Here is a 14,329-nt window from a genome sequence, read left to right as displayed (position 1 = left end):
ACAGTACTCATCTTTGTGAGCGGAATACATATGAAATGCTGGTGGATGGGATGATGGTTGTCATATGACTGAAACAGGCATCCTGATGCACAAAATCCCTTCCCCCTTATCCCCATAATACTAACTCTCCCCTCCTGCAGTCCAAGTCTAACCTCCTCCCTGCAGCCAAACTCTAACCCTCCCCAGTGGTGCCTAAACCTAACCCCCTATTCTACAGCCTATAACTTACCTTCCCTTCCCCACAGCCTAACACTAACCCTCCCCCTACAGCCTAAACCTATCCCTGCCCCCACAACCTAAACCCCCCTCCCTGTGACTAAAAATTTTAAAACGCTGGCATTCTTACAGTTGGGATGCCGAGGTATGGGACTCAGGCATTGGTATTCCAAGTGATACCGGAGTTCCAGACCCTGGACTTTGGCCATCTGTCAGAATTACCTTGTGAGCTGAGATGAATGAAATTGCCTTATAATCAATAAGATCACTTACTGATGTTCTGTTGAGAATATCACAGTGGTCAATAATAAACCCTTCTCCAATAAGAACATTTTTTAAAAAATTCTCATCATATGTAAGAACATACAATCTCTCCCGCCCAGCTGTATAATAAGTGGCATTTATAATCCCAATTAATATTACACTTCCTCCAGGTTTTAACAATTTAAGAAATTTCTTCAGATTGCTTTTAAATTCATCTTTGTCTTTGCTGATGATCTCAAGCAGCCAGGCAGTGATTAGACAGTCTGCTAGTGGGAGCACCACAGGGTCTGTGAGATTTTCTTTTTTAAGGTCACATTGTATGATCTCTGTTATTCCTGTCTTCACCTTCAATACTTTATCATCATATTGGCCACTAAAAAAAAAAATAGATATAAGAAGGGTCAGTTTAAAAATCGTAAGAATCTCTTACAAATGTGTACAGTTTTATAGAAATGTGTTATGTGTTTGTGAAAGTTTATGGGAGTGATTTTGGGATTCTGATCAGTCTGCCCAATGTCTTAAGGTTGCAATTATTTAAAAGGCAAAACTATAACCAAATTTCATGTCTCCTTAAGAGTCCTCTGTAAAAGTAAACTGGTGATTGAGGATCTCACTGAGTGGGGGTTTGAATAGTAAATAGTTTATTTTTTGTGGCGAAGGACTAATTAAAAAACATTTAATGGGTGAAGAGGTTTTTTAGTTTTGTTTTTTTACAACATCCTCAAAGGTTGGGATGAGTAGGCTTCTTTCTATTTTCAATGTGGCACTCGGAACAACTTCTAGGTCACATTTTTATGGACCCCCATAGGTTTTCAACCAGTGTAATAAAATCTTCTATTTGTCTTAATAAACTGTAAATTATCAACACTCCAAGTGTCCTCTCCCTCTCATGATTAATTTTAGAGATGTGCCACATACAAAGAAAAATGGGATTGGTGAGCCTCTTATGCTTATCTATAAACACCAATACAGAGGATACAACATCACAACACTAACCTTGGGCAAAAGCCCTATGTTCACACAAAGGTATCTTTTATGGATTTTTCAATGACCCCTCCAACTGTGTCAAAACATGCAGCACATCAATTATCGTGATACTGACCTTTGTATGTGTATGAATATGTGTATATGGAGAAACATTTGCTGAGAAGAAATCAAGACTACGCCCACCTCTGTGTATAAATTATGCCCTGTTGTGAAGGATTATATTTATAAGTAGCACCTTTCTCTTCAAGTTTTTCTTTTTTGCTTGGTATTTATTTGGAGTTGTGGTATAACTTAGAAACAAGGACGTAGGCTGCTGCTTTAGGCGCAAGATTTTAACCCTATCTTTTTTTGTTGTTACTAATATTAGAGATGTGCATGGAGTGTTGTGTTTTGAGCTTGATTTTCATTTCATCCTTGTGTTTTGGTTTTGTAAAACCAACCTCAAGCGTTTTGTTTTGGAATTCTAATTTCAAATCCTAATCTTGGGGTTTGGATTTCTTGAAAATGGCTACAAACTGCTAAAATTATGTTATTTGCAATTCAAAACCCAAAATTCAAGTTAAAAATCTGAATTCTGAATCGCTGGAAAATCTGAACTGGGAATCATTTCAGCTCAGATCTTCTTGGGAGATCAGAACCGGGACTCGGTTCAGTTTGGATCTGTAAAATTTAGATGGATTCAGATATCTAAAGAACTGAACTGCACATTTCTAATTAATTTGAAACATAAGTTGTGATAAACCAACCAGCACAATTTAATATTAATAATGGAGGTACTCCTGAGGTGGCAAAGTAATAAAATGACTTACACTTCCCTATTCAAATATCTTAGATTACTCCATACAATTTATAAATATGTGAAGTATTGTTGTTGTGTAAGCAAACGTTTTATTTAAAAAAAAAACATATTAGTTGTGAATTTGGCTTCTTTCAATAGTTTAAATAAACTTTCTAAACATTATGTATTAGTAAATAGCAAGAGAAGATAACTTCATTTTTCTTATGTGTCAAACTCATTCAATGTGCTCTTTTGTTTTTTCTGTAATTCTATTTTCATAACATTTTCACAAGTTTAATTGTTTTAGATACCATGGGGTTTATTTACTAAAGTCCCAATTTTGTCTGAAATTTTTTTTTTCAAGGTGTCAACACAGGAATTTACTAAGCACAAATGTCAGCAGTGTTGGGGCTATTTGTAATGGTTTTCATGGCAGAGGGTAGAAATACAAATGAGTAGACCATCGGTCAAATGCGGCTGTTTGTTCATACACATGGTGATTTAGTATTCAGTCGTATTTTGGTGTTTGTCAGTGAATGTTCAATTGTGGTCGTATTTTTTTGCAAATCATAAAAAAAAAGCAGCAAAAAAATAGACCTGCTTTTTCCTGCCGTGTTTGGATAGTCATGCACGGATCAGTTAGATCCGTGCAAGCTTATCTGTGGGAAAGGGTCTGTTTTCCTTACAAATCAAAGAAAAAAATTGAGGTAGGGTCCCCCCTCCTAAGCATAACCAGCATCTGGCTCTTTGAGACAGTCCTTGTTGTAGAAATACAGGGGGAAAAATTACTGTGGTCTCCACATATTTATACAACCAGCAGCGGGCTCTGCATCCAGTCCTGGTTCAAAAAATACGGGGAACAAAAGATGTAGGGGTCCCCTGTATTTTTTAAACCAGCACTGGGCTCCACTAGACAGAAAGATAATGCCACAGCTGGGGGACACTTTTATATAGGTCCCTGCGGCTGTGGCATTACCATCCCAACTAGTCACCCCTGGCCAGGGTTCCCTGGAGGAGTGGGGACCCCTTAAATCAAGTGTTCCCCCTCCAGCCACCCAAGGGCCAGGGGTGAAGCCCGAGGCTGTCACCCCATCCGTGGGCGGTGGATGGGAGGCTGATAGCCTTTGTGTAAAAATAAGAATATTGTTTTTTTTGTGGTAGAACTACAAGTCCCAGCAAGCCTCCCCGCAATTTGGTACTTGGAGAACCACAAGTACCAGCATGTGGGGAAATAACATGCTTGCTGGTACCTGTAGTTCTACTACAAAAAATACCCCCCCCCCTCAAAAAAAAACAACACACACACCGTGAAAGTAAAGCTTTATTTTACATACATGCACACTTACACACACACACACACACACACACACACACACACACACACACACACACACACACACATACTTACCTATTGTCCCACGTAGCCCCTCGGTCCACTTTTCCAGTAGCCCGGTGCTGGTTGTATAAATATGGGGGAACCCCAGTCATATTTTTCCTGTATTTTTACAACCAGGAACGGCTCAAAGAGGCCGAGGCTGGTTATGCTTAGGAGGGGGGACCCTACCTCAATTTTTTTCTTTGATTTGTAAGGAAAACAACCTTTTTTTTTTAAAGATTTCTAACTCTTTTAACACCTCATCGTGTACACAATGAAGCCCTGCACGGATCTCACTGATGCTGACGGGCTTCATTGTGTTATGTCCGGCAGTGTTTTACTAATTACTCCTGTAAAACACTGCCCGACAATACGAATCACATCGATATCGGAAAATACTGTATGAAAATAGAAAACTCGGCAGCTTAGTAAATTTGTGTACATGAATTCAAAAAGTTGCAGTAAAATATGTCCGATAAAAATTGAGATTAAACACGCACCAAATCGCCTGAAACACGAGTCTTATTAAATAAACCCCCATGTTTCAATGAATTGTATTGAGAAGTCTAGACTAATTAAAAAGGACACAGTGTAATTATGTGATTCAGCAATGTTACTGTTTCTACAATTTATTGAAACAAATTTATATATTTGTCCCAATGTTTCTTTTTATTTTATTTATTTATTTATTATATTTTTATTCATATTTGGTCAATGTTTTTACAAATAAGTATTATATGCTAAAAACAGGTCTGATCACTTATGCACATGCTGTTAGTGCTGCCATCAGGGGGGGAATTCAGGGACTGGAGTACCAGGCCCTTACAGAGAGAGGGGCCTACCCCTGTCTCGTATCATCGATACCTGGAGAGCTGGACTTCTTCAAACAAGCCTACCCTGCATATCAGGTATAGTATCTGTTAATCATTCCTGCAGGTCAGCAATGCTCCACCTATATGTATCATGCATCAGAATCTTTTTTTTTTTTTTTGGGGGGGGGGAGGGCTGTCTATTTTGTCAGTCCCGGGCCCCACAATTTCTGATGGCAGCCCTGCATGTTGTAACTAGTTGCAAATCATTTATACAGATTAACAGAATGATCCTATTATTACTGGATATAAATACATCAAAAGCACCTAGTGTCTCTAATATCCCGGACCAGGTGCTATTTTATATGCTCTGGCCACAGGAAACTTTTATCACAACAGTTTACCACCTCGTTAGATGATCATCTCTCTGCCTGTTTACAATGCAGTGGGTGTGACACTCGTCAGTCTGTTACCTGCAGATAGTCACCGGTCTGTGTGGGTGTGGTTCATCGGGTCGACAACAATTAGGTCAATAGGTGAACAGGGTCAAAGGTTTAACAGGGTCAATTGGACAACATGTAAAAGGTAGACTTTTGAAACGGTTGGCAGGTACAAAAGGTTGACACAGTCAAAAGTTCAACATTGAAATGGTCGACACACAGAAGTTGGCACAATATTAATTTGTGTTTTTGGGTGCCATTTTCTATATTAAACCACGTGACCTCAATTAATGCACTACTTCGCTCACCACAGTTTGGGCAAGGTGTCTCCCTCTGCTACCATTGTGCTTGGCACAGATTAGTATTCTCAGTTGTAGCCCATGTAGATGGTAAAGTATGAAAAGTTTTAAAAAAAATCCTTGTGTAGACCATTTGTGTGTTGACCATTTTCATGTAGATCATTTGAACTTTTTGATCTTTTGTACCTGACGACTTAATGGGTGTCAACCATATGTGGGTGATCTACCGACTATCACCCAGAAATCGGTCTGCACAACTGCAGGGATTTCCCAATAACAAGGTGGTAGGACCCAGGATCTCAACTCAAAAGGACAAGCTCCCAACAAGAAAGTGGTACTGTTTAACAGATAGCAATTGTATGTTTTTGATATTAAAGTTAAGAAAATCAAATTAAATTAAATATTTCTAAAGGTTACAGCACAGGCCCCTGCACCAGGTTAAAAAAAAGTGTCCCTTTGGCTTGATTCAGAGTGACATGCATTGTCGACGCTGCACTCAATTTGCAGATGTTATACGTCTGCGCAGGTGTCCCGATTGTTAGCACTCAGATACGCAGTACAGAAGCGAATGACCGATCTGTGGAATCCAGTGCACGTGCCTGGAAAGCAACAGGTGGTGGCTTAGTAAATGCAGGCAAGTCATGGGCTTGTTATTATAAACACCTGCATCGAAAGATGCACAGCCGCTCACAGAGGATGCCATACTTGGATGGAGAAACTGCACATGCCATAGGGCTAGTGAAAGTTTTGATGGTGCATCCGATGATTTGCACCACTGCAAGTCTCTGTAAATTGGTGACATACGTATTAATTAAATAATCCGCGGCATTAGCATAAGGACGCAAGCGTGTCTGGGCAAAAGACTCAGCTGCACATGGGTGTAACTCAGAATTATACCCTTTATGTTCAAGAATATAACTAATATTAATCAATATATCAATTTATGGGATTGGTGCACTGAATGGGAATAACTTGAATACTAATCCCTATGACCTCATTACACGCCAAATATTTATTTTTAGATTTACTGTAGCAAAGCATCCTTTTAAAAAGGCAAAAAATTCCTATGGTAATTAAACAAATGATGGTGCTGTTTTATAAGACACAGGGGCTAATTCAGATCTGATCGCAGCAGCAAATTTGTTAGCTAATGGGCAAAAACATGTGAACTGCAGGGGAGGCAGATATAACATGTGCTGAGTGCGTTACATTTGGGTGGGTTATTTTGTGCAGGGTAAATACTGGCTGCTTTATTTTTAGACTGCAATTTAGATTTCAGTTTGAACACACCACACCCAAATCTAACTTTCTCTGCACGTTACATCTGCCCCACACCCTGCAGTGCACATGATTTTGCTCATTAGCCAAGAAATTTGCTGCTGCGATCAGATGTGAAATAGGCTGACGGTGCAGTGTATATTTTGCACGCTTACTTTTGAAGCAAGCTTGCCTACCCTCCCGCATTTAGCAGGAGGCTCACGATTTTTAATTGAGCCTCCCGATACCCCGCAAACCTTGCTTTGCCTCCCAGTTTGTAGGGTCCATCAGGGAAAATCTGTACTGCGCATGTGCGAGTCCAGAAATGCTCGGGGCGGGGCTTACATGGGAGACATCACTGCCATTGTTGTGTGTGTAGCGGTGGCTGTACTGCAGACTGTGCAGAGGCAGGCTGAGCGGAGACTCTTCAGTGTGTTCTCTGCAGCCGGCCTCAGTGCTGCTGGACAAGAGCTGCAGGCCAAGACTGGATTCTGCCACAAGTGAATTACGGAGCAGATGTGCACTGTGAGAGGCTAGAGGAGAGTGGGTGGCTTAACAATACAGGGACATGCCGTATTGGAAAGGCGTTCTTCCACTCCAAAATATCAGCTGCTGCAGGACAGCAGTGTCAAGGCCCTTTACTGCCGATCCCCCTGGCCGGGTCTATCTTCTCCCCACCCCACCCACAGAGACAAGAAACGTTTTTCCCTGGTACAGGCACAGCAGCGGCAGCCATTCTACAGCTGAGGGCCCACCCCTCACACAAGCCCCGCCCCTCTGTGTCCCGCCATTCCCCACCGTCCATGTCGACCCCACACACCACACTGAGGATCCAGCAGTGCACAGGGCTCCTACGGTTAAGAACTTATAATATTGTTTGTACTCATCATTTTCATTGTATGTTATTTATTTATTTTTGATGTGAGTTAGGAAGGTGATCTTTTAGTGTGGGTGCTGTAGGTGGGAAGGATGGCATTATGGAGTAGTACATTTAGATGGCTACTTTCATTGGTTTTTAGGACTTTTATGTTCCTCTATCCCCCCTACTCCCTCCCAATCTCTGAGCTAGCAGGTAGCCATGTTTTTAATATATACAGTATGCTCTTATCTGGCTGCCCTTACGGGTTTTTAAAAAAAATACAAACAAATTGGTATTAGTAGCTGAGGCTTGTGCTGATTTGATGCCTTGTGTCCAGTGGCGGAACTCCGGGAGGCAGTGGAGTCGGCTGCCGCCGGGCTCCTGGCCTCAAGGGGGCACCTGTCTCCAGACCTGTGCCTGCCGCAATGACTCAGACTCACTCATGCCTGTAATTCCTCCAGCGCTCACCTATTGTGCGTTGTAGGTGTCAGGAAGAGGGGAGGCTGCTGCAGGGGACACACTCACGTGCGAGGAGACATGCGCGCATACGACGACAGGGGGGGGGGCTCTGACTACCGAGAAACCCCCCCTGCCCGCCGGCCTCCTGACGCTCCCTCGATTCCACCAGCCTTTTCTCTGCTCCGGCCCAGCGCCGCCGCAGCCTGTCCTCCCTTCCCCTGTAGTCCGAGGAGCCGTCCCCAACCGTCGGCTCTTCCCGGCCGTGTCCCGCCTCCCCTCTTGCAGCCGCTTTGTTCGGTCTCCACCCCGAGCAGGCTTCCTCCTTGCCCGCGTCGCCCCTCCAGCCTCGGGACCACCTACTTGCTTCACCCGGGCCGGTGGTATGCGCTCCTGTTTCTCCCCCCTTCCTGTCCGCTGTCAGAACTAAAAACCACTGTGCTGCCAGCAGCTGACATAAGAAGCGGGTAGAAGCAGAACAGAGGTTTTTAGTTTGCGGCGGACATTTCTATAGTTTTTTCCTAACTCGTCTCTTCCTTACCCCCTTATAGTAGAAAGTGCAGCGCCGGGTTATGCATTAATCGTAACCTTGGGATTGTTGGCGTGTCCTGTGCAGCAAGTGTGGGTTAATACTGGGGCTTTTATTTTATTACAACCATTGGGGGTATATTTATCGGCACTTTGTTATACTGCCCCTGCAGCATCATGCCTTCCTGCGCACCTGGTCCCCCTCCCCCCCCCCAAATTCCTTTCTATTTCATCTTTTTTTCTGATTTTGTTTCCTCCTGTCCCTTTCACCTTCTATTCCCTATCTGTCTGGTTGCTCCCCCCTTTTTTTTTACCATCCTCCTCATAATGGCCTTTTTTCCCCACCCATCTACTTTTTCCACCTACTTCCAGTCTTCCCACCCCCCGCCCAGTCCTGGTCATCTCCGTTTTCCTTACACCCATCTGTCCTCTTCGCATGTGGCTGTTTGACTGCTCACCCTCCCCTCTTTCCCCCTCCCCCCCCCCATGTCCCTGCCCTGCCTCCACCTGGCCCTCTCCTACGCTCAGGGTCTTCCTGCTGCTGAGCCTGCGGGTGCGCTGCCATCTGTGTTTCTCCGCTCTGTCTCGCCTAGCACTCTAAATGCTGCTGTCCGGCGGTGATGGCGGTTCCCTTGGTTGTGCTGTGGGGGTCCTGTTCCATCTGAAGTGGTCATTGTTCATGCTGCTGCTGCTGCTGTCTGTGCTAGATGGTAAGGTGATTCCAGGGTCATCTGGTAGTGAGTATGCGATTCCTCCTTTGTTGTTTGGCACTGTTGCTTTTGGTGGCGGGATACCTCAATCTGCCATTCCAGCTTTTGTTTGGTGGAGGTCATCCTCTTACTGGGTATCCGTCCCTGTGGACATGCTCGTAATGTCTGTTAGAAGGGGTTGTGAGTCTACGCAGCTCAGCTTACACTTGTCACGGGGTGGGAGGTGGCAGATAAGTTGCCTCCTATTTTAGTTTAGAATCATTTGGCTGGAGCTGAGTGTTTGTAGCGTTCTGCTTTGCAACCCAAAAATTCAGTAAAAGATCAGGGTGATACTTTTAATAAATCAAGTTATGACCTTTCAACCACAGCAGCCTTTGTCCATGTGGTTATTTCTAGTATAAATTGCCACATTTACCACTGACATACTCTTCAGAAAGCAAGACAATTTATTTATTTCTTGTTTGGTTTGGACTGCATTTTATTTTACAGTACCTGGTGGTCTAAGTATTATATGGCAGTCACTGATATTCTCTGTATTATGTGGTGGTCATTGACACTCTCTGTATTATATGGTGCTCACTGACGCTCTCTGTATGATATGGTGGTCACTATGATGTTCTCTGTATTATATGGCAGCCTCTGTGATGCTCTGTGTATTATATGGCAGTCACTACGATGCTCTGTATTATATGACAGTTACTGCAATTCTCTCTGTATTATTTGGCAGTCACTGCGATGTCCTCTGCATTATATTGCGGTCACTGCAATGCTCGTTGTATTTTATGACAGTCACTGCGATGTCCTCCGCATTATATTGTGGTCACTGCAATTCTCACTGTATTATATGACAGTCACTGCAATGTCCTATGCATTATATTGCGGTCACTGCGAAGCTCGCTGTATTATATGACAGTCACTGCGATGTCCTCTGCATTATATTGCGGTCACTGCGATGCTCGCTGTATTATATGACAGTCACTGCGATGTCCTCTGCATTATATTGCGGTCACTGCGATGCTCGCTGTATTATATGACAGTCACTGCAATGCTCTGTATTATATGACAGTCACTGCCATGCTCTCTGGGTCAATTCAATTTGCCAACGGTTGAATAGTGCCGGGAATTAGCTCCCGTCGCTATTCAATTCAGCTCATGTTAAGTCGGCGAATGCCTGTTCTCCCGTACTTAACAGGTTGATTTGTTGGGAGAACGGACATTCTCTGACTTAACTCCCCGGCACGATACTGATTCCCGACAGAATCACCCTTGCGCCGGCCGCGCACCAGCACTTTTGTCGGATTTCCTCTCGCATCCCCCCGGAGGTGAGAGAAGAATTCCCGACAATTAAGTGTCACTTGGTGCTGTATTGAATAGCTTTGGGAGCTAATTCCTGGCGCTGTTCAACTGTCGGCAAATTGAATTGACCCGTCTATCTTATAAAGCAGTGACTGCAATGCTCCCTGTGTTATATGGTGGTGACTGCTATGCTCTCGGTATTATATGGCATGCACTATAATGGTCTCAGTATTATATGGTAGGCACTGCAATATGCTGGGTGAGGTAGTGTAGCACAGGCAGTAATACTTACATTTGAATTTGGAGACAGTGGAATTTGCATGATCCATATTAAAGTGAAGATACTTTCAGAATAAATGCAGCAGGCATTGTCACCTTAATGTAATATACTGTACTAAAATCAGGTTTTGGCTTACCCATCAAACTATTAAAGTCGGATTGGCTCCGCTGTATGCCTAATTCAATTTAAGCCTCTGACTTCAGGGCTCAAGTACCCTCCAGCCACTGGCAGCCAACATAGCATGGTCCCCTGCAGAGTGACGGCAGTACTCCTATATAACAGCGATCCTAGGCTGTTTTCTTTCCATCTTACTGTTTACAACCATTGCTCTGCTGGACACCTGCATTGCCATGCTACCTCTCTAGCCATCTATATCGTCAACATTGCAGACTCCAGTGTCACTGCTTATATGTATCTAGCCAAACAGTTAATACAAATAATCCAACAGTGGGGTGTCAGACATCCAGAACATAGCGGGATGTAACATCAGGTCTAGAGTGAGGCTGATCTAGTAATGGAAGATATAGTAACAACAGTAATGGGTCCCTTCCTACATATCCATACAAAAGTAACACTCAGGAAGTATACGTAACATAATACTGTAGCAATGGCCCTCATTCCGAGTTGATCGCTCGCAAGCTGCTTTTAGCAGATTTACTCACGCTAAGCCGCCGCCTACTGGGAGTGAATCTTAGCTTCTTAAAATTGCGAACGAAAGATTCTCAAAATTGCGATTACACACCTCTTAGCAGTTTCTGAGTAGCTCCAGACTTACTCGGCATCTGCGATCAATTCAGTGCTTGTCGTTCCTGGTTTGACGTCACAAACACACCCAGCGTTCGCCCAGACACTCCCCCGTTTCTCCAGCCACTCCCACGTTTTTCCCAGAAACGGTAGCGTTTTTCCGCACGCACCCATAAAACGGCCAGTTTCCGCCCAGTAACACCCACTTCCTGTCAATCACATTACGATCACCAGCACGATGAAAAAGCCGTGGGTAAAATACCTAACTGCATAGCAAATTTACTTGGCGCAGTCACAGTGTGAACATTGCGCATGCGCGTTAGCGATTGATCGCTCCGTTGCGAAAAAAAAACAACGAGCGATCAACTCGGAATGACCCCCAATGTACAAAAAATTGTTGTAAGCAATAAAATATATATATGCACTATGTGAAATAGATACGCCCTTGATCTTGCTATGCAAATACTGTGATGGATGGTCTTTTAATATATATAACATCAGGTATTCAGATCCTGCTCATAATGAGCCGTGTTATACCTTAACTATAGATATCAAGCTTTTGTAAGCCTTCTTAGTTATGGGACGTCTTCTATCCCATCTGGAATATGCGTGCTGGTTCCCCTCAATGTACTGTTTTTTTATGATGCAATAAAATGACAAAGTCGTCATAGTGTATTATCCCAGTATTGCAAACAAAGGGGTCTATTCAATTCACTGACAGTTGAATAGCACCGGGAGTTGAGAGAAGAAACACAACAAAAGTGCTGCCGCAAGGCTGATTCTTTCGGGAATAAGCCTCGCGCCGGGGAGTTAAGTAGGAGGAATCCCGTTCTCCTGACAAAACAACCTGTTTAGTCGGTGAGAACGGGCCATCGCCTACTTAACTGGAGCTGAATTGCATAGCGTTGGGAGCTAATTCCCAGCGCTATTCAACTGTCGCTGAATAGAATTGACCCCAAAATGGAAAGTAAAATGTGTGGATTTTCTGAATTGAATGATGATAGGATTGGGAGATAGCTGCACTGAAAAGCTTTTCAATTAATAGGATACCAGAGTTTATTCAGATACTAGCTGGGCTGTCAATCAGCATCAGCTTTATTGATGGTCTGTTCTTCCATTCAAATGAGCAGATCCATGTTTCCTCAGATCGTGGCTACAAAACCATTTCTCAGGAGTAATTATAGAGGAATTTTGATAAGAGTCAAAAGGGAGGTACTCAATAGTGATAAACCTTTATTAAATGGAATAAAAACACAGGCATTGGATGGAATGCCATTTGATGAAATATTATAATAAGTATGCCCATATTAGATAATCGCTTACTGGTCAGGAGTTAAATATCCTGGGATACACCTGGACTTACCAGGGGTATTTCACTTTAATTTGCAGACTCTTACATTACACTATTGGTAGAAGTGACGAATGGAGGGAGATTGAGCTGGTTGAAGGAAGGCGCTAGCTATGCCCTCAATTGTGCTAGTAATAAGCCATGGCACAGGCCACACACCCTTTGCAGACCACTCTCCCACAGCACTGGTCATGCCCCCACACCAGTGGTCACATCCTCTGCGGTGGCACACAATAAGCCCTTCATAAATTTCAGCTCCAGGCCTATGTAGACCTTAATCTGGCACTGGGTGGGTAAGTATGTATATGGAGGGGTGGGGTTTACAGTTGATGACTACAACAGCCAATGTTTGCTGGGAAGGCTATGATTGCAGCAGCCTATATTTTCTGAGGTGCGTATGTGTGTGTATGGGGGGGGGCATATGCATGTGTGCTATATATGTGTGTGTTTATATATATATATATATATACTGTATACATATGCGCACACACATAAAAATCACGCGTTTACCCCTGCGAGGCAGTGTTGTTATTAGAAGAAGCAGAACCGCGCTCGCCTCAGATTCCACTCCCTACTGTATTTGCTCTCTGTCTCTGGTAATTGGGGAGAGGAGGAGTAGAAGGGGCACCAGGAGGTGAGGGAACAAGGTGTCATTACAGATTCTAATAATTACATTGTGATATACCGTGATATATATATATATATATATATATATATATATATATATATATATATATATATATATAATTCAAAAGTCATACCGGCACTTCCAATATAAGAGAACGAATTCCTTTGCTGCGGTGCCCTCCAGGTCAGCAGGTGATAAAATTTCCTTTATTTGCCTACATGTTTCGGGGAAAATTTCCCCGAAACATGTAGGCAAATAAAGGAAATTTTATCTTCACACTGATTAAGCCTGCTTGAGTGCCACCAACTTCTACTTTCTATATATATATATATATATATAAATATATTACACATTAGTCACCAACAAACCCCATCCTACCTTATCCCTTGCTCCATCTGCCCCCCCCCCCCTTTGCTAGGTCCTGCTGCCCAATTGGATCCCTTCCAGCAACCCCCAGCGGCGTGCGTCAGCCCGCACATGCGCAGATAGGATTCCGGGTCATTAACCTAGAAGACCTATCACCGCAAAGAACAGCTCTTACCGCAAGAACTGTCCTTTGGAATTTTCTTCAAGCATACACCGTTATGCTTTGAAGAATGGCGGAATAAAAATATAGTCGGCAGGATAACTATTGGTGCTCCCCACCCCTATGATGCATTGTATGCATTTAAAAAATACTGAATTATCCAACCTCCTGGGTGCTGCCTATAACCTTCTCTCTCTCTCTCTCTCTCTCTCTCTCTCTCTCTCTCTCACTGTTATATATATTTGTCTAAACATAGAGGTGGGGGGGGGGCACCAATATTTATCTTGCCTCCGGGCGTCTGTGACGAACTTACGCCACTGCTTGTGTCCAGCCTTGCAGACATCATGCTGATCATTTGGAGGGTATACAGTGCACATTTCTCTGGTTTGCAGTACATGGTGTTGAGTTACGAAAGATGCCCCCTTATACCATGCCGCATTTTGCTATGAGTAGATTGTTCCTTCCTGCATACAGAAGCTAACTGAGCTATGGGAGCCTAAGTTAGAACTCTGGGTGGGAAGATGACTAC

General features: G+C 43.4%; 1 protein-coding gene across 1 annotated transcript in view; it reads right to left on the bottom strand.

Moving 5' to 3' along the window:
* Nucleotides 1-341: 341 nt before the first annotated feature.
* Nucleotides 342-14,329, bottom strand: part of LOC134965586 (indolethylamine N-methyltransferase-like) — a 38,645-nt gene continuing 24,657 nt past the window's right edge. The window contains exon 3 of the mRNA XM_063941941.1: nt 342-853. Within this exon, the coding sequence (XP_063798011.1) occupies nt 343-853 (511 nt within the window). The 3' untranslated portion in view covers nt 342. The remainder of the gene's footprint in view (nt 854-14,329) is intronic.

Source organism: Pseudophryne corroboree, chromosome 10 (genome assembly GCF_028390025.1).
Source record: "Pseudophryne corroboree isolate aPseCor3 chromosome 10, aPseCor3.hap2, whole genome shotgun sequence".
In the NCBI taxonomy this organism is placed as follows: domain Eukaryota; kingdom Metazoa; phylum Chordata; class Amphibia; order Anura; family Myobatrachidae; genus Pseudophryne; species Pseudophryne corroboree.
This window is presented reverse-complemented; position numbering and strand designations above follow the sequence as displayed.